This window comes from Agelaius phoeniceus, chromosome 25, assembly GCF_051311805.1.
Source record: "Agelaius phoeniceus isolate bAgePho1 chromosome 25, bAgePho1.hap1, whole genome shotgun sequence".
NCBI classification, from domain to species: domain Eukaryota; kingdom Metazoa; phylum Chordata; class Aves; order Passeriformes; family Icteridae; genus Agelaius; species Agelaius phoeniceus.
In genome coordinates, this window is record NC_135289.1 from 1,654,772 (window position 1) to 1,680,574 (window position 25,803).

Sequence of the window (25,803 nt, forward strand, 5' to 3'; positions counted from 1 at the left end):
TGGGTGCTGTCCTGCTGCCAGGACGGGGGTGCCAGTGGCACTGGGCAGGTCCCTGTGCTCAGGATGGCTCAGAGGGGATGTTTGCATCTCACCATGCAGTGGAGACCCCCAAACCAGCCCCGTGCCCGGCACATCCACCCAGCTTTCCCAAAAGCAGGTGGGACACAGGAGGTGCAGCCCCAGTGTGTGGCCCTGTGCAATGATGGTATAGAAGGAGGAGGAACCACAAGTCAGAGAGAGGACCTGGGGCCATTCCCAGCCTGGGACCCTGCTGTCCAGTGCCCACACCCTGCCCTATAACCCTCACCATGGGTTTTGCTTCCTCCAAAGCTGATAATGACCCAGAAAAGAGCTTTTTTATCCCCCTCACTTATGCTTCCCACTCCCATGAGGGCAGAGTCCTGAGCTGTCCATCCTCTGCAGCAGCCCAGGTCATCCTGATGGATCCACTGCCTTTCCCTGGGTAGGAAATGCTCCCTCCACCTCCATCCCAGCTCCTTGTGCCAACCCTGGTCTCTTCAACCCAGTTCCATCAAACCCCACCGAGGGTTTGATGCTCCACACCAGCAGCCTGCTCATCTCCCCATGGAATTGTCATTGCTGTTGCTGTTCCTTTGGCTTATTGGACTGACCCGGCCTTGCCTTAAGAAATGTGTTTGTTTTTTACTCCGGGAGCAACAATCTCAAGATCTCCAGCGGGGCCACAGCCTCTCCAAAACACAGCCAGGCATCCTCCAGTGCTGCCAGACAGAGCAAACTTTATTTGCCATCCCAGGCTTCTCCTAAAGCCTCTCAGGGGACACAGAATTTTGAAAGTGAAGGCTAAGGTCAATCACGCATACTATTTTCCTAAACTGAGTACTCTGGTGTTGCTGTCTGCGAAGGAAAAAAATCTATATAAAAATAGAAGACAAGAACCCCCAAAACTCCTGAGCAGTTTGGAGAGAGCAATACATCGGCCCTGGAAGACTCAAGGTGTCTGAATATTTATACTCCCGTTGGCAGTTACAGAAAAACTCTTCTTGCCTCCTTCCTACCCACCCCCTCCCCTTTTTTAATCTCGGTACAGGCATGTTAGACGTCCTCAGTCAAAGATCTCCTTTGAACTGTGTATGTGAAATGTTTACAGTTTTACATTTCATATTTCAGCGGGGTGGAGGGGACAGGCACAACAGTCGCACACTGTGAATGCTGGAGAGGTAGGAAGGCAGAGGCCAAGGGGGAGGAGGTTTGGCTGCAATGGGAGGGGAACCAAACAGCATCTCCACGCTGCAATTGGAAAATTTTAGACTCCTTCAAAAAAATACAGAAAAATAATCCCTGGCGGTGTGGGCTTTGCAGGTGCATCGCAGCACAGCAGCCCCTCACGTGGGCAGCCACACAGCACCAGCCAGCAGGGCTGGAGCCAAACATCAACCATCCAGTGCCCAGTGGGCCGGGCTGAGGCTTCCATCCCACCCAGGACCCTGAACTGGGCTCGTGGGAGCGCACATGGGGTGCTGGGATCTCCCGGGAGAGGCTGCCTCTCCCTCCTGGCCCCACAGAGCAGCATCAGCTGAGGGGATGTGCAATTGGCTGCAGGGAGAAGTGGTAAATCCTGGGATGTGCTCCCAGCGATGAGGGTGCTGCCAGAGGGGCTGGCACTGCCTGAGGAGGGCACAGAGCTCCCTGGGAGCATGTCCGTCTGTCCTGCCAGCAGGCAGGGAGGGACTGATGCTGGCAGACAGCAGGCAAGGGCGCTGCTCCACTGAGAGCAGGAGCTCAGGACAAACTCTTCTGTCTGTCAGGCTGTGAGATGGACTGACAGACGAGAGGCTGGGACTGGCAGTGCCATTATCAATCCAAAACCCAGAGGAGTGGTGGGCACAGCAACACGTGGGCAGCTTGACCTGGGACCACAGATGTGAATGCGTGTCAGGAGCCTCCCTATGGTTACTTAGATTTATATTGCCAGTTCTCCTCTTGAAAGCTTCCCTAGCCCTAAGCTGACTCCAGAGCCAGCCAGGTCCACTGGCAGACACCCTCCAGGCCCAGCAGCCAGCTCTCTAAATCCTTCCTTCCCCACAGACTAAACTTTGTGGGGTAATTCAGTACAAGAAATGAGCCAGCAAGCCCAACCCATGACACAATGTTATCCCATCAAGAAAAGACAGATGGGAGAGGAGCCCTCCCCAGCCTGTGACAGTCACCTGGCAAGGGTGGCTGTCCCTCAAAAGGGCAAAGGTTTTGGGGTGATGTGGGCTCCATCCTTGGGGTGTCACCTGCCACACACACCTGATGCTTTTGAGAAATATCCTGCTAATATATCCACACACAGAGCGGGTTCAAAGAGCTCAGTGACAGTCAGAAAACCCAGGAGACAGCAGGTCCTGAGGAAAGGCACGTGTTGTGCCTGCCATCAGTGATACCCTAACGATGCCCATGAGCTCAGCCTCATCCAAAAAGGACCACCAGCGCCAGGCCCACCCTGCCCAGAGTCCTGGCAGCCCCACACACACCAACCTCTGCCTCTCTGCAGACACCTCCCCCTGCCCAGCCCACAGAACCCCCCAGCTGCAGCCTCGGGGGTCAATTCCCCAGCACAGCCCCCTGGACACCGGGAGGAGCCAGCGCTGTCCCCGGCGCTCGGCGGGCGATGAACCCCGGCACAGCACCGGGCTCACCTCTCTCCACCCCCACTCCACCCCTCTCCTTCCCTGAAGGGATCTGTCAAGTCTCTGCACGATGGAATTTCACTTTGCTATTTTAATGCAATTCTGGCTCAGGCTTAAATGGAACTGGAAACCAAAAGGCCTTAATAAATAAATATTATGATAAGAAATGAAAGCAATGCATACACTCAAGATAATTTGAGGGGGGATAAAAACCTAAGCATTCCTTTCTGTGCCTAAATCATAAAGCTTTATGTGAAGCTGGACGCCTTCTCACCAAACCTTTGCCCTGGAAAAATCTCTCCTGCTTGCCCAGGCTGCCCTCCGGAGAAGTCGCCTATTGTTTTAGAAACACTTTGAGCCAGATAAGACAATAGCCTTGAAATTCCTTCTAACTTTGTCGGTGACAGGGCTGGGGCGACCATGCGCGTGGCTGGAATCCTCCTACAAGAGATCTTTCATTATAGCCTGCGCTCCCAGATTTCATTCACACGCTGTTTAATCTCACCGTCCGCACAAACGCTGCAGCTGCCACAGCCACAGAAACCTTACATGCCGTGGAAAGAAAAAGAGAAAAAAAAAACAACAAAAAACCCGACAGATTGTCCAGATAGTGGTGAATGAAGGAGAAAACCCCCTTTGAGCAAGCAGCCAACAGGACCATGTATAGGGCTGTGTGTGCTCGTGTGGGCGCGCGCACTCCCGCGCGCGTCTATAGAAAAAATCTGAGCTAAATATAGAGGTGCTATAGAAAAGGGAAGGTATAGATAGACCATACATAAAGCTCCGTGTGTACGTCTGGGAAAGGGAGGCTCTGCCTCAGCACGGGAGCTGTGGAACAGAAAAGCCCGAAGTTGATAAGGATGGGACATACCTCTCTTTCCATGAGATAGGGAAAGAGCTCCCTTAATTTTCAGGCTTAGCTGTGCTCAGCTACCTGAACTTTCCTGCTGCCCAACATCTGAGCTTCCCCCCGTGCCCGATGCGAAGTCCCCGAGCACAGATGCAGCCTCCCGGCTCTGCCATCCCTGCCCTCCAGCCCAGCCCAGAGCAGCCTCCTTGCCCACCCTGCTGCCCCATCTCACAGACACAGAACCAGCAGAGCCCCCCAAGCCTCTCCAAACAGCCACATTTTGCCTGTGATGGATGCAGACCTGTTTGCCCACCCTCATTTTCTGCCCCTGCACCCCCTGGCTTGAGATAAAGAGTCCAAACCCAAAGAACTAAAGTCTAAGACACGCAACTCATTAAAGAGTTCACAAACCCAACCCCAGTTCCAAGGCAGTGGGCGAGAATATCTGCAAGCGACATTTAAAATCCCCTCCACTGTTTGTTGTTACTGCTGCTGCCTTCTCCAGCCTGCACTTAAACCCCGGCTCTAACGAGGAGATCCGGCTGCCCAATCCACACATCAAACAGCAAACCTTCGAGCAGGGAAGATTTTCTCTTACCTTGACTGGCTTTATTTGCCAGCGTGTTTCCAGAGTGGAGGAGAAAGAAAAGGATGGAAAATCCAGCAATCTGCAAAGCTCCCATTGCAATCCCAGTCTGCAGGGAGGAGCGGGGGCAAGAAGGGGGATTTCTAGTGCTTTAAAGGAAACAAGGGGCTGAGCATGCGAAGGAAAATCAAAGGGAGGAAGGGGCTCTCTCCTTGCCGTGTGTGAGACAGAGGGAGGGAAGGGAACTGAACTGATGGAAAAAGCTGCTCTGGGTTCAGTTTGGGGCTCTTGGTGTTGCTGAAGAGGAGAGAGCGAGGGAGGGAGACCCAGGGCAGTTGGAGGAAAGTGGACTCTATCGCCCTCTCTCTGGCGGCTGCTCTGATCCCTTCTCCTCCTTTTTTTTTTTCCTTAAATAATCCCAGCCAATTCCAGTTTTGCAAGAGCAGCAGCAGCAGGAGCAGGAGCAGCAGTGCTGGAGGGGGGAAGCAGGCGCCTTGCCCTGGTGCTGGGGACCTGGGAAAGGGGAGTGGAAAGGAGAGCCCCATCCAAGCAACGCCCTTTTTCTCTCTCCCAGCCTTTCTTTCTTTCTTTCTATTTGGCTTTGGTTACTCCTTCACGGCTCCCCCCCTCGCACCCCCAAGGCTGGGCTTTGCCTGCAGGAATTTACAGTCTGCGCTGAAGGAGAAGGGCCAGTAGCCATGGAGACTGCTTCCCTGGGAGCAGGGAGGTCAGGCGGAGACCATGGGCGATCAATGCATCAATGCAAAGCCCCTCGCAACCCCCAGACCCACCCCGCACCTCGCAGCCCCTCGGCCAGCCGAGGGCTTGGGGTGGTGGCAAGGGGAGGGGGGCCAGGGGGAGGCGTCTGGCATGGGAAAAGGCGAGGGGTGGGAAAGAAAAGGACAAGGGGGAAAAAAAAAATAGATATAATTAAAAAACCCGAGAGTTTGCGGATGGCGCGACCCGGCTGGGCTTGGTGGCTGTTGGAGAGTCTCGGGGTGCTGGGCAGGGGAAAACAGGGCCCGAGAGCAGCTCTGCTGGCTGCCCTGGGAGGTGGGAGGAGGACTGGAAATAAGGGTGGAGGGGGAAGAAAAAGACCTTTCTGAAATATTCAGGGTTTTTTTGTTTGTTTGCGGGACCTTCTCACAGCCCGGGCCCCTGGAGCTGGGGGCACCCCAGGGAGAAGGGGGACCCCTGCCCCACCCCGTGACCGTCCTGGTGCTGGGAGCTGCTGGCACCATCTCTGTTCCAGGGTGTTCCTGCTCCCCGAGCCAGGAGAGGCATTGCCAGCCAGGAAACTGCAGTGGGAGATGAAGGCTGGAGCCAGGAGTGGGATGGGGAGGAAGGTGTGCAGTGATTCCACCTGTCCAGGGACAGGGGGTCCAACAGCCCCAGTGGTCACTGTGCCCATGGGCTCCCTCCCAGCCCTGCCCCTACACCCTCTCCAACCCCCTTTTGTCCTAATAACCCCTAAAGATATGACAAAGGGGGCTGAAGGCAGTGGGAAATGTCCAGCTAAGCCAAAGCACCCACAGCAGAGAGGAGGGACTGCAGCTGGACAGGAGGATGCTGAGGAGTCCCTGGGTCGTTCCCTACACAGACACCCCCTCCCTGGGCTGCCCTCATAGCACAGGGACCTTCCCTTTGGGGAGGGGGTTTGTAGGAGCACACCAGTAACCCAAACCCATCCCTGGCTCAGCCAGGCTCCACGGCAGCTGGTAAGGGGCAGAGGTGCACGGATGATTCTCAAAGCTGTAAAAATATATTGTACATAAAAATATGAATGTGGAGGTGTTGTCCTTAGGCTGTGTTGGGAGAGACGGTGCCCCACCAGTGGGCATGTGCCATCCCACTGGGCACTGCTGCTGGAGGAAGCCAGCTCCAGTCTGTGCCAGGAGCTCCTGGCTACAAGAGCTCCTCCCAAGATGTTGAGTGGGACGGGGCTCTGGTCATTGCAGCCACATCCTGATCTGAAGCCATCACCAGTGGGGCTGCCACCACCCTCCTGTGAGTATCACATCAGCAGCTGTGCCACTGCTTTTCTTTCTGGGCTGGAATTTGCTGCAGAAACACAAGTCTCTTATGGCAGAGACTCCTAAGAGCAGAGTTAAAATGGAAACTCTGGGTTACGGTGGCAGATCTCGGTGCCCGGCCTCCACACCTCGCACCCCGTCCTGTGATCCTTTATCATCACAACCAGAGGAAAACTGAACAGTCCTCCTTTTTTTTCTCTCTAACCTATCTTCTAAATCTGGAGACCGATCTCACGGCACGAGGGACAAGACCTTCAGCAATGTTGATTTATAACTGAGCTTCTAAATTGCAGGTTTACGCATTAGTATAAACACCCATAAACCAGCCTTAAATACACAGGGCCGTGTGTAATTAAAACGCCAAAACACCGAGCAGCCATGTGACAGCACGGGGGAAATGAACAAACTCCTCACTCGTGCCCAGACTGCCTCAGTGGGGACAGGTCTCTGGCCAAGCACTCCCAGTTAAACCAGTGTCTTGCTGGGAGGGGGCCATGCCACAGGAGCCAAGGGGCTGACCCTCATGTCTCACTCCTCTAACGGGGTTATGAAGCACCACAGCAAAGCAGTGGGGTTGGAGTGAACTGCTGATGTCCAGGAATTCCCAAAAAAGCTGTGTAATCTTCCCAAAGCAGTGCTGGGTCCAGCAATTGGCGCTGCCCAGTCGAGCGGCCAAAGGGGCAGTGGTGGTGCCAGGGCTGCGCATGCCTTGGTGCCCCTCCAAGCACAGGGCTGTGCCCCAGGGGGAAAGCCGGGCAGATGGGGATTCCTGACATCACCCAGGCGGTCTGGAGGGAGCGCCACGAGTCACGCTGACATCACCTGCAGGACAGCCCAGCGCTCTGGCCCACAGGGCTGGCATGGATCCGTGCCCGGGAGCTGACTCCAAAACCCTTCACAGGCATTGGGACAGCCCTGCCAGCCCCAGCCCCGTCTGTGTGTGTGTGTGTGTGTGGTGGGGAAGGAGGTGGCAGGACTCTCCTCCCCGCTGCCTCCACTCCCCGTCGTGCACTTCTGGGCAAAATCCATTTGCTTTGGCTTCATGTAGGGCCAGAAGATTCGGCCCATTGTGCTGCGGCGCTGAAGAGCCGGCGAGGAATTGTCAGCCATGCTGAAACGGTTACATGGGGAGTCATGAAAATTTACTGCACCGCTCTCCGGTCCCTCGCCAAGAAATAAAAGCAAAAGATCACAACAGGCATTTTTTTAATTTGAAGCAAAATTAAAAAAAGAACGGATCTGCACTCAGAAAACAACAACCACATCCACAGATCAAAGCAGCTGTTCTCCTCTCATTCGGGGTTTTAAGAGGTTTCTGCAGCTACAGAGATGTTTACACAGGGAGAGAGATACATACATTGTGCTGTCTTGATGCTGCCTCTCCCCCCTTCATCTGGCAAAACATTCCCTGGGAGGCGATATGAGGTCATTCCTAGCCCCTGCCTTGTTTTCCTCAAGCTGCAAGGCTGCGGGGCAAGAGGCAATTCAGTTCCCATTAGCACACACACATTTGCACTTGGAACCCTCCCATGTACATTTTGCCTGGGGGGAGCTCGGGATGGACAGGGAACCAGCCCTTTGCCAGCTTGTTCCCAGAGGGAATTCCAGCAGCCCAGCTGCCCTGAGGGCCAGCGGCTTTGGCAAAGCCCCTGGGAAGGGACATGGAGCCGGGAGGTGGGCTGGCATCTTCTGCAGACCAGCATCTTCTGCAGACCAGCCGTAATGGTTCTGTGGCTTCCACCACTTTTACGACGAGAGGGGCTGAACGGCTCTGGGGAGCACTAATGGACTGTAAAAGGCTCTTTCCCCTCTGCCTCCTTGGCTCCAGCCCAATTCCAGCGGCAGTGAGCCCCACGCAGGGACGGAGGCCGTGGGAACGCGCCAGGGCAGCTCTGCCTGCACCTCTTGGCATCAGCACCTTGGTCCTGCTGCTCCGTGGGCAGCACCCGCTTTGGCAAGCAGAGGGGTTCTGGCTGTGAGCCAGCCTGCACTGCCTGTGCAAGTGATAAAAGCCTCCAAAAGGATTCTCCCCACCTCTAGCATGGATTTAATGCCATGTGCTAGGAACGAGCTGCATCTTCAGCTGCGTGTGCTTGTGTGATGCTGAGCCAAAAGCAGTTTCTGAGGCTGCACAAAAAGCTGCTGAGAAGCAAAAGTCCCCGAGGCCCTTAGGGCTTGCAGAAGCAGCTATTGAACCAGCAGGGATGCTGCAGGCAGAAGAGTGAACCAGATTTCCCTTTCCCTCTTGTCCATGAGAACCAGAATGCTGCCAGTCCAGAGCAGGACCCCCTCATCTCTGCTGGATCCAGCAGCTGGGGGGGATGGATGCTGGTACCACATCCCCACCCTGAACACTGGAAGGTGCTGGCTCGAGAAAACAGCAGCCCAGACATTTCAATGCCCCAGCGAGGGCTGTGGTCTACAACTTGGAACAGAATAGACTATTTTTAAAAACCGAGAGGAAAACACAGTATTCCCAGTAACACGCCAACAGCCCAGGCTCACGCGGCTCAGCCGGTCCCCAGCACTCGTCCTCATTTCCCCAGCCTACAGTTTGATCCAGATGCCTCCAAGGTGGGTAAAAAAGCACCAGGTCCCACTAAATGACTGCCTGGCACCCTGTGACACCTTTTTTCCAGCGTCATGGGGCTTCCCAAAACGCTGCCTGCGAAAGGCCTTGTTTGTAATTCCCGGTTTGCAGCAGGAGAAGGTGACACACGCTGAGGTGAAGTGACTTAGCCCAGCGTCACCAGGAAGGTCGATGGCAACGCCAGGAATAGCCCCGTTCCCAGTTAACCACTAACCACACTTATCCCAGAATAAGGGTCCCTTTTTCCAGCTGAATTTATAACAGCTTTCCAAGTGACATAAGGTCTTACAGAAATAGGCAGGCTTTTATTCCAGAATAATTACTGGGAGATCGGACTGGAGCGTGTATAATTACACTGCCGGTGAGTCGGACCCTGTGCCGCTGGAACACAGCTTTTATCTCATCCTACTTTTCCACGAGCACATGTACGTCAGCTGGGAGATCTTCAGGATGTGGGTGGAGAAGGAAGGGGCTTTGGGTAGAAAGGAAAGTGATGTATCACTCTCTACAGCTCTGTTAATCACATTTCCCATAGAAGATGATAAAAGGTCTTCAGCTACTGAAGTCAAAAGGAGTCTTTGGGGGTGTGCTGGGTCACACCCCAGATGGACTCAGCAATGCTCAGTGCATCTGCTTTGAGTCAGACACAGCTTTGGAGCAGGTGGGGTTTTTAAAATACATTTTATGTCCCACACTAGTAAAATCAAGCTCAGAGTCCAGGTCGAGGCCTGAACACGTTTCTGACAAAAGCTGTGGGAACACATCATAGGAAAACATCCTTTGAAAGCAACCTCATCATTTATCAGGTGCTGCTGATGTGTCTGTGCATTGGCAAGAATGGTGACTCAAAGAACAGGGCTGTGGTGGGCTGGGGGGGCTGCTCTGCTGCCCACAGCCCTGACAAGGCAGGGGTTAACTGTGACACCACGGGAACTCCAGGACCCAGACACACATGTTTAAAAGTAGCACTTCTCTCCTTAAAATAGTTTATGGATCTTACTTGGGGATAAATCCAACACCCTGGAGCAGAAGGAGACCTATTAATTCCTGAGTTTTTTCACGCCGTAGTAAAGCAGCAGTTTTATTTGCCCGCCTTGTGTAAGATGTCAGTCATTTTCCCACTTGCATTTCCATCTACAATTTAACAAGGCAGCAGTTTATTTCCAGAAGCCCCGGCCAGACCCCAGCCAACTGCGTCAATATTTTGTTGCTTACACAAATGCCACCATTAAAGTCAATACTGCGTTCCGGGGGAGGCTTTTTCCCCTTTCTTTTTTGTTAGATGATGCATGTAGAGCTCTGGAAACATGGGAGGGTGAGAGCAGCCTCTCTGAGCCTATACCTGGTGCGGAGGCACGGGCACACTGCTCAGGGCACTGACCTGACCAAAGGCATTTGCTAATTAATTCATTCTTCCAAGAGACTTAACTGCCTCTTGCCTTTGGAAACCAAGGCAAAAGCCGAGCCAAATCCAGAGCCTGTCAGAAAACACGGAGAGACCCTTATTGAGTGCAGAACACTCCAGAGGAGGGAGCTGGCTGGTGCCAGCTGCGGAGCCGACGGGGGCAGGCGTCCAACTCAAACCGGCCCCTTTGCTCTCCCGCTCGGCTCACCGGTGCCACTTTTGGGATGGAGGAGAGAGGCAGAGCTGGGCTGTGCCAGGGGCTCCCCACCTTCCTCAGCCTCCTCCTGCAGCACTGCTTTGGGCTGCCCTCCCTGTGCTGCAGCAGGTCACCATGGGCTGGCCATGGCTGCTGGCTTGTTTCAGGGATGCTCCTGCAGCCCTCGCTGTCTTGTTGCCTTTGGCACGCTCTCCCAAAAACCCTCAGAGGTTTTCTGGTCCAGCATGAGCTCATCCCTCTGCCCGAGCCTCCCCATGCATGGGGCTCTCAGGGCACCCCCAGCACCTCCCTGAATCCACACTCCCAAAAGCTGGGGGGTTCTAACCCTACACATGGCTAAAACATCTGATAAAATCCCAAAGGGAACAAGGAGAGCCCAAAGAACAAGGGGCTGACAGCCCAACCAGCTGGGGAAGCCCTGCAGGATCTCCTTCCTAATTCCTGCATCAGACCACTTTTGCATGAGAACAGAGCGGCCTTAGTGTGTCAACAAGCCCTAAACGCCCGAGGGCAGCTGGAAGTGAGATGACATTATTTTTTTTATTTAAAACGGACTTCTTAACCTACAGGAAAGTAAATGTTCTTCTAGGATGGCCAAGAAAACCACACTGGGATTTTCCAAATGGGCATGACTGACTGTTTATGAGCAGAGGCTTCCAAAGGCAGGAATAAATGGCTTGCTCTCAGCAGGTTTTCCTTTCTATATTTACCCTCACCTGAAATGAACATTATTGCACACTGCAACACTTATTCCCTCTGATCAGGGGAGCGGGTGAAGAACTAACCAGCCGCAACATGTCAAATAAATTGTTAATCTGGTGTTTGCACGGGCAGGGGGAGGAGGGAGTCCCCTGGGTTTGGGGCAGGCCCCAGGTCCTGCTTACAGCTCCCATCCCAGCTCTGCAGGAATGCTTTGCCTGCCTACTGCTGCTCCTGGCTGCTGGCAGCTGGAGCCGGGCCCTTCGTGGAGCTGATCCATTGGTCCCTGAGAGGTTTCCAGCCCTGTGGCACTCAAGCAATCCTGATCACTGGCAGCTGGTGCAAAGAGGTGGCATCTGGTGCAAGGACCTGCCCAAGGGCGCATGAGAAGACTTCTGAACAGCAAGAAGTGCACCCAGATGGCAGGTGAAGGTTCAAGCATTAGATCACCCTCTCCAAAGCGCTGGGCTTTGCCATCCATCTCCACAAGTTCCAGGTTTCTCTGGCTGTTTCTCCGCCTGTTCTCAAGGTGGGAAGTGCCTGTGGATGCAAAGGGGTGGTGCCTCCCAGGGACAGGTCCCCCACAGGCACAAACTGCCCTGCTGATGCCCAGCTTGGCCATACCAGACCTAGACATTTCCTTGATAAGGGGCTGGGGGCTGAGCCATTGTGAGCCAAACCTCACCATGAGGCTGGTCACTCAGCTGTAAAATCTCTCCTAATCCCAGCCCTGGGGAAAGGAGAGGACAGGGAGATCACCTGCCTCTCCAGGACGTCGCCCACATCACATGGCTCCCTGGGTCACGCTCACACCCACCACCACCACCTTCAAATCTGGGCTTGACCTCCAATTTACCTTGCAGTTCACTAATTGTGCCATCCCCTCTGGCACGCCAGCTGGAAAAGGGGTTCCCATCACCCCAGGAAGAACAGGGGGATTAATCCTCCATGGCAGTGGGGGAAGTTGATCAGTCATTAGTGCCTGCAGGAGCCAGAGGCACTTGGATGTGGGCAGCAGGGATGAAACAGCCTTGTTGTGCTCACAAGGCTTCCATGTACTCATGCCAGACAGGACCTGGCTTTTATTTTCCCAGCTCAAACTTTTTACTTTTGGAAAAGTCTCTCCTTGTCAGAATAGCTGAGCAAACCCTTCCCCAGCCAGCCATTCCAAGAGAATTTGTGTTAATGCAGATTAACGAACATAAAGCAATCTAGATAAACCGCATTAAGCCAAAAACACCTTTGAACTTTTTTTTTTTTTTTTTTTTTTTTTGGATCACAATTCCTCCCCGAGCGCTGTGTGTGGTTTGGGCCTCCCTGTACCTTCAGCTTCCCCAGAGCCGAGCTCTCCACCAAGCCACAATTTAGTCAAGTCAGCAAATACGAAGATTATCCAGAGCCAGGGGCACCAGCAGCAACCCAGTGCTTTGCATGAGGAGCCCAAACCCAATTTTGGGTGTGGGGGTGTCCAATGGGGTGAGGTGGCACGAGAAGCCTCTCCCCAGCTCCATGCACAACTCCCAGTCACGATGCTTGGGCTGTGGCCAGGCTGCCCAGGTGCCATGAGCCAAACCCCTCCAAGCCTCAGTTTACCCAGCACCAACCCCTCCTCTAAGCACACAGAGATGACAGATGGGTCTGGAACACCCCGAGACTGGGCACTGCCCACAGGAGGCTGGACAGGACAAGGGCTGGTTTGCTCCAGGTGGCTGCTCCCTGTAGCTCAGACACGTCCACTGTGACTGAGGTGGCAAAGGCAGCTCATGCAGATGGGATGTCTCACAGGAAAGGTCACGCACCACCTGAGGAGTAGGGAATTGACAGACACCACAGCTGCTGGTGGAGCATTGGTGTGTTCTGGGCACAAACACACCTTGCATGCCCCTGCCAGAGGCACTCACTTCTCCAGAGCACTCCCAACCAAAATCAGGGACTGCGGCAAACCCGGCGCCAAGACATCCTCTCACCTGGACAAGGTGTAAAATACCCTTCACACGCTTGCTGGGACACTGGGAGCTCCTCAGGATCCAGCGTCTGCCCACGTATTTGCACCAGCATCCAGCACGGGAACAATCCAAACCTTGTCTGGTGCCCAGGAGCTCCTGCAAAAATAGCTTTCCTGGTGGACTGGGCAGAGGAAAACTCCAGTCTTCCCCTGCTCTCCCCTCCACACCCTCCCAAAACACCTGCTAACACTTTCTGCCCTCCACCCTCATTGCCTTCCCCCTGTAAGGCCAATTTCCAACAGCCACAGATGCAGCTGCAAGGCTCCCAGTTGCCTCCCGTTTTGGAAGCGAGGGCTGTGACAGCGCCAGGGCTCTGCCTCTCCTGTGGGGATGGGGTTTGGGGTTTCACAGAGAGCCTTCTGCGGCTGCTCAGCTCACAGCTCGGGGCACTGTGCCTCACTCCCAGGTGATTTGGATCGGGATACACCAGGAAGTTTGCTTTCACCTCCTCTGTCGGCGCGTGGGCGTGCAAACAGTGACCAGCTTCTCCGCCGCTTCGACTCCTTTAAATGGGGACTTTCATATTCATCAGGCTTGGAAAAACATTGCCATCTTTTAAACAAAAAATCCATTTCCCCTTCCACGGGGAAGGTATTTCTGTTTGCACTGGCAGGCTCTCCCCCTCGCCGCGCCCAGCACGGTCACGACGGCGGGGCTGCAAAAGTGCGGCCGTTCCACAGGTGAGGAAGGTCCAGTCATGGAGCTCTCTCTGCTCCTGCCAGGAAAATGGGAGCCTTCTTGGAAAGCTGAGCCCTCTGCACCAGGCTGGGTTTAATTTCTTGGGGAATTTGCCTCAAGCAGGGCAGAGGAGACCTGTGTGGGCTCTCCACAGCCCCTCACTTATGAGGCAGATTCGCAGCCCAAATGGTCCTTTTCCAATGTGGTCACCAGGGTTACAAATTTCTGGCGTGATAAAAGGGCAAATTGGAAATCTCCCTATGGAGTTTGCTGCCTAACACTCCAAGTGCTCACCCTAAAAGACTCAAAATCCCAATTTCTTCTGTTGGGATTTCAGCTAGATGGCTTGGCTAAAATAAATGAGATTAATCTAATCAGAGAGATAGATGGAGCACATTAAAACAGTAGATTAAAAGAACCCACCCAGACCAATTACCAGTGCTCCTGAGGTCCTCTGCCTTTGTGGCAAGTTAAACCCACTCAGGAATTAGATTGCCTTGCAGAAAACTGCAGGAAATGCATTAAAAATACATTCTTCTATTACAATCCTTCATGTCACCAGTCACATGGGAAAGGAAATTAATGCAGGGGAAATGCATATATATTTAAATACAATTGCCTCCTCTGGGATCAGGATTTATGGGATGGAAGCAACGGGCCCTGCTCTGAAACAGAGACAAGAGCAAAGTGCAGTCCCCCCAGGAGCTGTGCTGTTCTACTCTCTATAAATGCTGTTTGCCCATCCTCAGCTTCCTCATGCGAAGCTAAGGATCAGAAAAGGGCAGGAGCTGGGTCTGGCACTGCACGAAAATGCACCAGGAGCACTGAGGGAAATTCCCTGTCCCTGCCCTGTGGCCCTGAGGGCTCTGTAATCCCTCAGTGCCTCAGGCCAGCAGCTGTCATGGATGCTGAGGAAATAAATTAAGAGGGGGGGAAAAAATGCTGGGAGGGAGAAAAAAGGCAAATTGTTTATTGGCATACAAGGAGCCTCATCCCAGCGTTTGTGGGTTTGCCCTTCGGAAGGTTTAACCCCAATCCCAGAGAAGTGCAGGAGAGGTTACAGCAGGTGACCGGAGTCAAGCCACCGGAAAGGAAAAGGGACAAACTCAGAGGAACGAGGGAGCAGGAAGGATGCTTCGGGAATGAGGGAGCAGGAAGGATGCTGCGGGAACGGGGGAGCAGGAAGGATGGTGCGGGAACCAAGGAGCAGGAAGGATGCTGCGGGAACGGGAGAGCAGGAAGGATGCTGCGGGAACGGGGGAGCAGGAAGGATGCTGCGGGAACCAAGGAGCAGGAAGGATGCTGCGGGAACGGGGGAGCAGGAAGGATGCTGCGGGAACGGGGGAGCAGGAAGGATGCTGCGGGAATGAGGGAGCAGGAAGGATGGTGCGGGAACGGGGGAGCAGGAAGGATGCTGCGGGAACCAAGGAGCAGGAAGGATGCTGCGGGAATGAGGGAGCAGGAAGGATGCTGCGGGAACGGGGGAGCAGGAAGGATGCTGCGGGAACGGGGGAGCAGGAAGGATGCTGCGGCGGCTGCACGGTTGGAAGCGCTCCCTGCAGCTCCCGCTGCCGCTCCCCGACAGCTCCGGGGCCGCCCCCTCAGCCGAGCCCCGGGATGGCAGGGCCGGGATGCGATGGCAGGGCTGGGATGGCCGGGATGCGATGTCAGATCCCGGCTCTCGCCGCCGCGGCCGCCCCTCAGCGCGGCGCCGGGACGCGCCTCACACCGGGGCCGTTGCCCCCCTCGCTCCCCCCCTCCGCCCGTAATGGGAGCGCCCCGCCGCGCCGCCTCGACACGGCGCCTGGCGCGGCCCATTGGCGGAGCAGGGGAGTCCCGGCCCGCCGGGCCCGAAGGCGGCTTTGGGGGTGGTGGGCTCGGGACCCCGGGGCTGGGGCAGTGCCGGTGTTGGTTCGCTCCGTGCCCGGTGTTGGTTCGCTCCGTGCCCGGTGTTCGTTCAGCGAGGCGCCGCTCCGGGCCGGCACTAGGGGTCAGCCCCGCGCCGGGGATCGCGGGGACGGGAGGGCGGCGGGTCCGCTCGCAGCCGCAGCGGGTGATTTGTCTGTACACAAACCTGCACGTTTTCACTCAAAAGCTGCTCAGTAAATGATTTTAACCCCCTTTTCCTCTCGAGGCTGTGGTTCGCGTTCCTTCCCTTACTTTTATCCTGTTTTTCTGCAGCCAAGCCTGCACCGGTTCTCTCCTGCAGCCAGCTATGGGCAGTCACTGGTGACATTTCCACACTGACCATTGTGTGTGAAATTGTCCTTAGAGCGACTTTGGACTGCCAGGGGTCGGCTTCTCCCACACAGGTCTGTGTGCATATAAATATAAATATAAATATAAATATAAATATAAATATAAATATAAATATAAATATAAATATAAATATAAATATGTATCGCTATATTCAGGCTTGGCTTTTCTCTGTCTCATAGCAAAAAAAGTGTGAGAATGGGGACGGAAGTGGGTTTGGGTCTGACTGAAGTACCACCAAGAAAAGATGGCTCCTGGACTAAGCAAAAAAAGTTGGAGCATGTTTTATTTATTCATTGCTTCATGATTTACTAAGAAGTTCTTAAATCTGATGAGTGTCGGAGTCACTAATAGTGAACATGAGTCACTAATGTGGAGGGATTTAGAGGCTCCGGCTGTGTAAGCTGTGATTGTGACATGAACAAAGCAGACTCTGCGGAGGAGCTCTCCTCGCAGGCGTTGGTGTCTCAGCTGCAGAGCTCTTTAAGCGACCGTCTCTGCACCTTCTGCAGAGGATCTGGCCAGACTTTGTCCCCTGCACACACAATTCACTGATGTGGCTTTTTCCTGCATGAAAGAAATTGGATGTTTGACGAACCGAAAGCAAACCTGATCCTGAAGTGCTCTCAGGTGCCACACAGTGTCACCTGGGTTCCTGTGCTGGATTCTGGTTTATCTGCATCCCTCCAGAGGGTTCCTGGTTCCTACAGCAGCCTCCTGTGATAGGGCTGCCCCTGATCTGCTCCTGGCTGCCTGAGGAAGCTTCTCTCACAGGAGATTTCTGTTGATTGACCAATTATTTTTTGTTTTCATACTTTTCATCCCTACAGGGCAGTGGATTCATTCCCTCCTCAGCCTTTTAATTTTCCTCCATGGACAATATTCTCAAAAAGATTTCCCAAAGGGCCTTGGTTCCATTCAGGAGAAGCTGCTGGAAGTTTGGTGAGGGTTTGGAAGTGTAATCAACAACAGGCAAGAGTTTGGGAATTCTCAGGAAGGAACTTCTCCCAGCTGCAAGCTGAATTATTTCTGATCACATTCTCCACGTACCAGGCAGGGGTGGAATCCATTCTCCTCCAGTTTCTCAGATCTTGCCTCAGCTTGTAAAAATTCATCCAACAACTCCACCGAGGCCAGCAGGAGATGACCCTTGGCACATCAGGATCTGAATAAACCTCTCAACTAGAAAAAGTAGCAGTCTTTTTTCCTCAAAAACCTGTCACTACTTGGTGGGGGAGGCAAGGGGCTGTGGAGCTCACTGAGCTGCAGAGCAAACCAGGCTTTTAAACTCAGTTAAAAACTCACAGATTCTGCCTGGGGCCTGTAACCTCTGCTGAGGTGTCAGTCCCAGCCAGGGCTGTGGCTGTGAGGGATAAAAACCTCACGGTGCTTCAAACCATTAAACCAGCTCAGTGTATTTCATGCCAGCCTGAAAACCTCACTTGCCTTGTTATTAGAAATGGAACATATGGTATAAATTTAACAATCCCTGGTGTATTTAGCATTTCACATCAGTCAGATTTTACTTGACACGAAAATCTGAACTTTAACCTGTATTTAAATGTCTGGATTTCTTGCTCTAATTTTACATACTCAAATGTCCTAGTTCCTGGCAAGCCCCAGGTCTTTGCTGGGTAAATGTTCTGAACCATGGCTGCCCAAATGGGTACTGGTGTCACAGGAACCACTCGTTGCTGTGCTGCAAAAAAAGATTTCAGTGGCTATCCCCAGGACATGACAGCCCCCAGGGACACAATCCTTGTAGATGTACTTTAGTAGGGGTAAAAATGTGCTTTTCTAACCCTCCATCACGTGTAGGATACACCCACAATGGCTGCAGACCCTCGTGCTGTCTTTAACAGAACATTTGGATGTGATTTTACGCATAAATTAGACCCAAAATAATAATATTCGATGTTTGGGTCATTATGACTGACTGCAGAAAAAGCAGCTTCAAGCAAAGCTCCCAAACCCCCCAGGCAGTGCCTGCAGGATGAGAACTGCCCTGCTTTGACACAGACCCCAGCAGGACTTGGGCACAACACTGGGGCCACACACAGGAGCACACACGTGTGTCTAAGGTTGTTTATTAATTCGGTCTGTTCTAAGTTGTACAATTATGAAAACAACAAAACGACTGCTGGAAGCCCAGGAATATTTACAATCTCGCCTTGTTGTAGTGAGGTCAGTCTATGTTGTTGCACAGATTGGTTATGTTTGGTACCACAAGATGTTTAAAATTCAGACAAATTTGAACAGATTAACAATTGTATATACAGGAAATAAAAGGAAATTCAAGTATCAAAATACAGACAGATTAAATAACATTTGTATTACAAATCAGCCCCACTGCCATACATCACAATTAGCAAAAATGTCCACATTGCAAACTGAACTCGACTGTCTCTGCCCTGTCAGGGAATCCCAGGTTATTCTTCTGTGGGTAAGAAAAATGTCTGAGCTGGGTTGACTTAGCGAGAACAGCACAGGTACTTTTCTTTTGGGAAATCAAATTTAAGGTAATTCCAATGAGAGATCTAAAAGGGAGACCTTTCCAACACGGCAGCGTTGTGAGCGCTGTGCCAGCTCCAAACCAGGATCTGAGCAGAGCCAGGGAAATGCTGCTGCTGCTGCTGCTGCTGCTGCTGGAAACTTCTGAGGTGGGTGGAAGGAGCATTAAAGCATTGGCTCCACCTCAGCTGCACACAGAACGGGACGAGTTCGGGGCTTTTTGGCATCTGCTCTGTGTCTCAGCAGCCTCCTGAAGGTACAGACTTCACTGAAGGTACAGCCTGGAAGGTGCTGCATCTTCTCCCTGGGAGGGGGGACAGGTGTGTACCCCAAAAAAGTTGCATAATTTCTTCTAAAAAGAACAATCCCAAAGCAAGTTTAAAGTCAGTTGAACAGCTAAGGTTAGTGCTGTTTTTTTTTTTTTTTCTTTGTAAACACAAAATTAAAAAAGGATAAAGCATCTTCAATTTGAAAAAAAAAATCATCCCCTCCTATAAAAAGAAAGACAAAACTTGGCAACTCTGTTTGCCAGCCGTGAGTGAGGGCTCAGCCCACAAACCAAAGTCTGTGAAACACAATCTGTCTTTAAAGAGAGGAACAGAAGAACCCCAGCTCCTCCCGGGCAGGTAATACAGCAGATGCAGTTGGATGCAATGTCATGTTCAGCACCAGAAATCTGGGGCAGTTTCCTCCAGATAGCACAAAACCCTGCAGGGAGGAAGAGCCCAAATACTGCACAGTGGGTGGGTGAGGGTGGCCAGGAGCCAACGACTGGCACAGCCAAGGGTCAGTCTCCAGCACTGAGACCCTACCACACTGAACTGCCAAAACATCTGCTCTGTGAGAAAGGTGAGAAAGGGAGTGCCTGGCTAAAGAATGGATCACTAAAGACAACCACAGGTTTACACGTGGGGCTGGAATGGACCACCAGGGTCACCGAGCCCAGTGCCTGAAGATTGGAGTCTTCATCACCACGTTACCTCCAAGCCAACCTCCAAAAAAGCTCACGTGTCAGAAAGGAAAGGTGTCCCTCCTCCCAAGCAGAGGTTCAATTTGCAATCTCACCAAAGACTTGTTGCCAACACACCAAATATTTACACTTACACCAGTATGAATTGCAACATGTGCATAACAAGGAATGTTAAGTTTCCTAAATTCATTGACTTAACCCAAAATCTCCACTCCCCCTTCCCAATCCTTTACAGGTCTGTGCCCTTGGGATTATGGTTCACTTCCCTCCCAGCCTCACTGGTGAGAGAGACTAAAGGAAATCCTGACAATACAGCAGCAAGTGGAGTTAAACAGGAATTACTGGGCACAGGGTTCTCGTGCAGCAGCAGGTCCCACAGCCCCGACAGGGCCTGATGAGATCACGACAGACGCGCTGCGCTGCATTCTGCATCTGAAGAATTCAAATCACAACCATTTTGACATTCTCCCCAGAGGGGAACAGTCTGAAAACACGTCAGTCACAGCCCAAACCGCTGTGAAACGCTCTGGAATTCAGAATAAAAGCAAGCACACAACACCTTTGAGGTGGTGTCTTTGGGGACACTGGGCTCAGACAGGGCCAAGCCACCCTCAGGCTGATGTGGTTTGTCCTTGGGGATGGACTGGTTCAGTGTAATGCCCAAAATTTAACTCCTTATTTGTTCATCTTCTGAAATGGTTGCGCTAATTAAATAATGAGCTAGTATCAAAAAAGTGCTAAATCACAATTGAATATATTTAAAAAAACCGCAACCCTTCAGGGCATAACTGCATTTAAAAACAAGACAGGTGCACAGAGGCTGGAGCAGGGGTCGTCCCCAGGAATTCAGTGCGGAAATGGGAAGAAATGGGGTCCTTGCCATAGAAATGTCAAGTATTGCAACACGACAGTTCGGGGGGTAAGGAAGCTTTGTACCATCAGGGGTGTTGGCCACAGCTGATCTGGGGTGAAAGATCCTTCGCAGATTCTTTTCCTCAAGTTACTTCCATTTGCTACAAAAGCGCGGAGTGGCTTGGAGAACAGGATGCAGACTTACCCTGCCGGGTTCTCACACAGGAGAAAGCGATCTCCAGGAATGTGGCGTTCTCTCCTGCTCACCCAGAGCTGAAGCAGAGTAAGTACCATCAGAAATGTGCACACCACGCCCCTGCTAAGACTTTCTATCGTGCTCCTCACCGGACTGCAGGATTCTCAGCAAATAAAAATCTGTTGGTTTTCTTTTTTTTTTCTCCTCACCGAAAGGCTGCAGCGCTACATTGAAACCGTGAACCGGATTTGCTCTGTGTCTCTTTGTTAAAAAACAAACGGGTCGAAAGACGTTTTTTGTCTCAAACTAGGAAAGGCGACATCGCTCCTGGCCTCCGAGTCTGGAGTTTTCCTTTGCTAGGAAAGGAGATGAGCAGCTTTCCTCGGCGGAGCCTGGGTCCCTTCCCACCCTGTGCTCTGGCAGCCCTCACCGAGCAGCCACGCACCCACTCTGAGGCAGCCACCCGTGCCAGAGGGAGATGATCTTCATGTCAGGAGGCCACTGCGTCCCAGGTCTCTGCCCCAGTACTACATCCCGTGGTAGGAGACGGCTGCCTGGAGCTCAGCTTCGCAGAGGCAAACAGAAAGGAAGATAATGGAATGAATTTCCGAGTCACACAAAAACACGAGCTGGGAAAGGCCGGGCGAACGGCCTGGAGATGGGACACAAAAACCGTCAGGGTACGGACACAGAGCGGCAGTGGTTTGGTTTGGGAAGGGCTGCCTGTGATCCCTGCTGGGTTTGGTCACCCTAAGAAAGGCACATGCTCTCCTGACCCGGATTTAGGGGGTGCGGAGGGACCTGCCCTTCCCAGCTGAGAGCAGGGGGAGGTGAAGAGCTCAGAGCCTCTGACACTGGGGGAATGTGCGGCAGCTGAACACCTACACATGGAAACTGCTCTGCCACCTACACCAGGGAGTGAGTTTCTCTTAAAGGGACACAGAAACCTTCAGGGCACTCTTAGAACTTGGAAAAGTGCTGATGGAACCCAAACCCAACCTCCTGGAGCACCTCAGGCACAGCAATGTTCTGCTGTCCACAAGGCCTGGGCTGGCAGGGTGGCACTGCAGGCCCTGGGCAGTGCTGACTCTGTGTCAGGGACTCTGTGGCATTTTACATGTATGTGCTAGATAGCTTTCCTTAGTTTTTTTTGCTTTAAGACAACATTTTTACTTTTAGTCCTCTCACTGGGTTCCCACTGGCTGAGCCCTCAGTTTGAGGTCAGTTTGCCATTAAGTCACAAATGACTTGGGAGATCAAACTCATTCCTGAGAAAGAGCTAAAATAAGGACTTTGAAACATCAGATTTCTTTGCAGTTGAGGGGAAATGGAAGATCTGAGGCAGCAGCTCCAAAGCCACAGCAAAACTCAGACAAGCTGCTACTGGGTCCTAACACCAGGGGCAAATAACCCAGGGCTGCTCCCTGACCTCTCCCCACTGATGCTGGTTGTGGTGCCCAGCTGACACCTCCCCTCCCCAGCCCGGGGCTAACAACAACAACATGTGCCTTTGGAAGCTTAACCACAGGCTGCCACGTGAGAACTACACCCAGCTCTCACGAGAAGTCTGGTGAGTGTAAACACAAGGACTATGAGAGAAAGAACGACCTACAAAGGACTGAAATGCATGCAACCAAACCCCCCCTCATGTTCAGAGGGGACAGAGCTCACAGTGGGAACGATCACACCTGGCCCAAACCAACGCTCCCCCACCACCCAGAGCAAGTTCTGCACTGCGGCCAAGGGTGGCCGTGAGGAAATGGAAGTGCCCGTGTGTTATTTGCAGAGAGCATCACAGTGGTTAGTGTCGGTTCGACTGGCAGGAAGGAGAGGTGAGTTCACTGAACAGTACACAGCCGTGGCTCAGTCGGGAAGAGGAGGATCTAGGAGGAGGGAGTGTGTGCACCGTAGAGACAAGAGGTCTCCATCAGTCCAAAGACAAGGTGAGATAGAATAAAAAAAAAAAAGGCCTGGGGAGTATCACATTGCCCCCAGGGATTCACAGTGCCAGAGCGAGGGGGGAAGACGTGAAAACGGTGGGCGGCTTTCCTGGATCCACATCTCCGACTGCCAGCCTGCCCTCTCTGCTCCTCCCGCCTGGCGGGCAGCTACAGCGTTACCCTTGTTTCCGAGAAAGGAGATTCACAGTGTTCAGCAGGTACAAAAGCCGGTTTAGTCTACAGTCTCCTAAGTGCTGCTGCCTTGGACGTGGTGCCTAGGCGGGCTCAGGGCGAGCAGCTGGAGGAAGAGGGAGTTTAGAAGAGCAGACAGATCAGATCGCAAAGGCACGGTTAGACGGGGCGGACGCGGGCGGTTGCTTTAGAAGATAGTGGTCTCATACTTAGTGCTGAGGGTCCGCTTGGAGTCCTGCTTGGGGTCCACGACCCAGGAGACACTGGCATGAGACTGGGAGTCTTGGTCCACTTCAGGAGGATCCAGCTAGAAAATAAGGAGAGAAAGGGCATCTTAGGACACCCGTGCTTCTGGGACAGAACGAGCGGGGACTCAAAGCACAGAGTGCCTGCCTGCCTATTGCCCGTCCCAAAAATGTGCACGTGTGCAAGGAAGCAGCTCTTGCTGGGGGAGGCATTTGAGTCCTTCACAGCTAAAATGTGTCTGGCCACGTCAGTCTCAACCCAGCACCCCAAGATGACTCCCTGCATTAGGCTGTGAGTCCCTGTCACCATCAGCGACAGCTTTGCTCATCTCAAACAAGCATGAAAAACGGAGCGCTACAGAAATGGGACGGAGGGAGACAGCTCCTGGCAGGTGAGCTCCCACGTGATTCACCCTCCTGACCAAGCACAGCTCTTTCCTCTTGTCCTGCTAAATCAGGGTGCCACGGGGAAGTTACCACCCCAGCAGGAGCAGCGGGGTTAGCTGAGAGCTGCCACACTGCATCAGCAGGGGCCGGGAGGGAGCAGCAGATCCCTGGGGTTCATCCAAACCCCTGGCGTGGGCCAGAATGAACATGGGGATGAACAACAACGAGGCAGGACACAGGGGCACAGCAGGAGATAGAGGAAGTGGGGAGGCAGCCCGGGTCGGTTTGGGATGGAGGATGGCAGGAAGAAGGGTAAAGACCTTCGCTCCAGGACTAACAGACTGCAGCGGCAGGTAGGAGGGGCGGTGAGTTGTACAGGTGTGACAGTAACAACAGCGGGTGTCGGGAGGGAGCGGCACCTGAGCGGGGGGAGCAAGCAGAACACAGACAAAAGGAGACATTAAAGGAAGGCAGTGGCTTTGTGCAGCAGTCCCTGCTCCTCAGCAGCTCCACTCTTGGCTGGTTTTGGCTATGGGGAATCCCATACTGCAGCTCACCTACGTATCTCACTGCAGCTCTGCAGGGTTTGCAGAAGCTTCTGCTGGACCCAGCAGGGCACTAAAGCCCCATCCCACCTGGGCTATTTCCACCTCTGCCTGCCCTTCTGCTACCAGGAGAAGCCCCAGCCCCACAGCAGAAGTGACACAGGCACAGACCTGCAGTGCCAGCAGCAGGACAGGCACCTGGACCCTGTCTGGGCTCCCCCCACCACCCAGGGGAGGTGTAGGGGTGTGGTGCCCACCAGAACCCCCAGCTCAGCCCAGCAGGTCGCTCCACGTACCGCGGATTTCCTCATGCCTGCTCGTGGTTTAGGCACCGGTTTGGAAGATTTTGTTTCAATCATTTCTCCTGCTCCAGCACCCAGAGGTTTTGCTCTCTGGGCTTGCAGGGCGAGCTGGTAGGCGACCTCGAATGCCTGTCCCAACGTGAGGATGATCTCGTACGTCAGGTTCTTGGAGAGAACACAGAGAACACAAAGCTGTCAGATCACCCTGTACGCAGTCCCCCTTGTGCTCAGAAGCTGCTATGGGATCACAGACCTTCCCATCAGCAGGTCACATCCTGCTGTGTCTCTGGCAAAGCCACTGAGCTCCAGATGTGGGGGAGCTGGGACCACGATGTCTCCCCCAGGGTCTCCTGCCCACCTGTAAAGCCCCACCAGTACTGCAGTTCAGCAGCATAAAGAAAAATAGCCCAAAAGTCTTGTGCAGTTTTGATTCTGCCCAAGTATAAAAGCAAATCACACTTCTACCTTCTCTGAGTTGTTAAATCAGCCCATTATGCTGAACATAATTGAGAGCATGTTAGGGGTTTGTGCATGGCACATTCCCCAGGAGGGAAAGCTCCTGCCCTGCTTTATTCAGCACTGGAGACGGCAGTAATGAAACCAGACAAATATTCTCTTTGTCCACAGAGGTCCAAAGGACAGGCATTTGGAACCAAGACTATGGTAAAAATGGGTGAAAGAACCCTGGAAAGGAGCAGTCTGTAAGTAGCCAATAAAGCTGAGGGATGAAACAAATGGGCTGTGAAGGACCAGGAGATGTGACATGACAATGCACTCACCACATCCACAGTGCTGAAGACATGGCAGTAGTGATGGCTGGTCTGCAGGTCCTTGGTGATGTAGGCAAAAGTGCAGAGATCCTCAGGGTCCTGGGCAGCACAGGAGATGTTCCGGATCTCGTGCTCAGCTATGACATTCTGCCAGGGTCAACCACAAGCACCCGTCACCCTTGTGGGGATGGCAAATACACCCTGCAAACAGTGGCTGTGGAGGGTGTCCTGGGGACAGGGAAGGGGGGGTCTCCCAGCCAGACCAGTCCCAGCTCCTTCCCATGGCAGGAATAAATGGCAGCGTGGTCCACAAGCAGCCAGTCTGCCAAGCCTTTGGCACTCAGGTGATCATCACCACCTTGGTATTCTCCCCCAGCCCCAGAAGCTCCCCAGGACTAGCTGTGGCTTTTGGAGGCACAAAAAATGACCTGCAGCCCCCAGGAAGGTGGGATTGCAGGCTGTGTCCCTCTAGACACCAACTTTGAGGCATCTGCAGCTCACCTTGTTGGAGGCATCGATGAACTTCACCCCTTTGTATGTGATAGACAGGATTATGGTTGGGATCTTCTTCATGTGCTCCGTGGATTTCTTCAAAAATGAGAATATTCAAGTGACCAACTGTGAATGGATGCTCCCTCTTTACCCCCACCCCAGAGAAACCCCCAGGCCTGTACAGGAAGCTTTGGGGATCTGGGACCAGGAGGAGGAAAGTTAGCTCCTGGTGGAAGCAGAGGGGAAGAGACAAGGACCTGAAGAGAACCCAGCCACCACTTCCCCAGTGAGAACACCCACTCTCCCAGACTGGGTACTGGGAACAACGCTGGGAAGGGGCAGTTCACCAGAAACAGGGGCACTGCCTGTTTGGTGGACAGGGTTTGGGGAACCACTGAAGTCCCCCCTCCCCAGCCCACATCATCCC

At 53.2% G+C, this 25,803-nt stretch overlaps 2 protein-coding genes across 8 annotated transcripts in view; both read right to left on the bottom strand.

Moving 5' to 3' along the window:
* Nucleotides 1–4,507, bottom strand: part of SCUBE3 (signal peptide, CUB domain and EGF like domain containing 3) — a 31,605-nt gene extending 27,098 nt beyond the window's left edge. For both annotated transcript variants that reach the window (XM_077190489.1, XM_077190488.1), the window contains exon 1: nt 4,103–4,507. In XM_077190489.1, the coding sequence (XP_077046604.1) occupies nt 4,103–4,187 (85 nt within the window). In that variant the 5' untranslated portion in view covers nt 4,188–4,507. The remainder of the gene's footprint in view (nt 1–4,102) is intronic.
* A 13,538-nt stretch (nt 4,508–18,045) lies between these two features.
* ANKS1A (ankyrin repeat and sterile alpha motif domain containing 1A) overlaps nt 18,046–25,803 on the bottom strand; it is a 73,789-nt gene continuing 66,031 nt past the window's right edge. For 4 of the 6 annotated variants that reach the window (XM_077190508.1, XM_054648560.2, XM_054648563.2 and 1 more), the window contains 4 exons: nt 25,386–25,472; nt 24,894–25,031; nt 24,109–24,279; nt 18,046–22,942 (listed from right to left, as the gene is read on the bottom strand). In XM_077190508.1, coding sequence (XP_077046623.1) covers nt 22,823–22,942; nt 24,109–24,279; nt 24,894–25,031; nt 25,386–25,472 — 516 coding nt within the window. In that variant the 3' untranslated portion in view covers nt 18,046–22,822. The remainder of the gene's footprint in view (nt 22,943–24,108; nt 24,280–24,893; nt 25,032–25,385; nt 25,473–25,803) is intronic. The other 2 variants (XM_054648562.2, XM_054648561.2) reach the window with 2 other exon arrangements.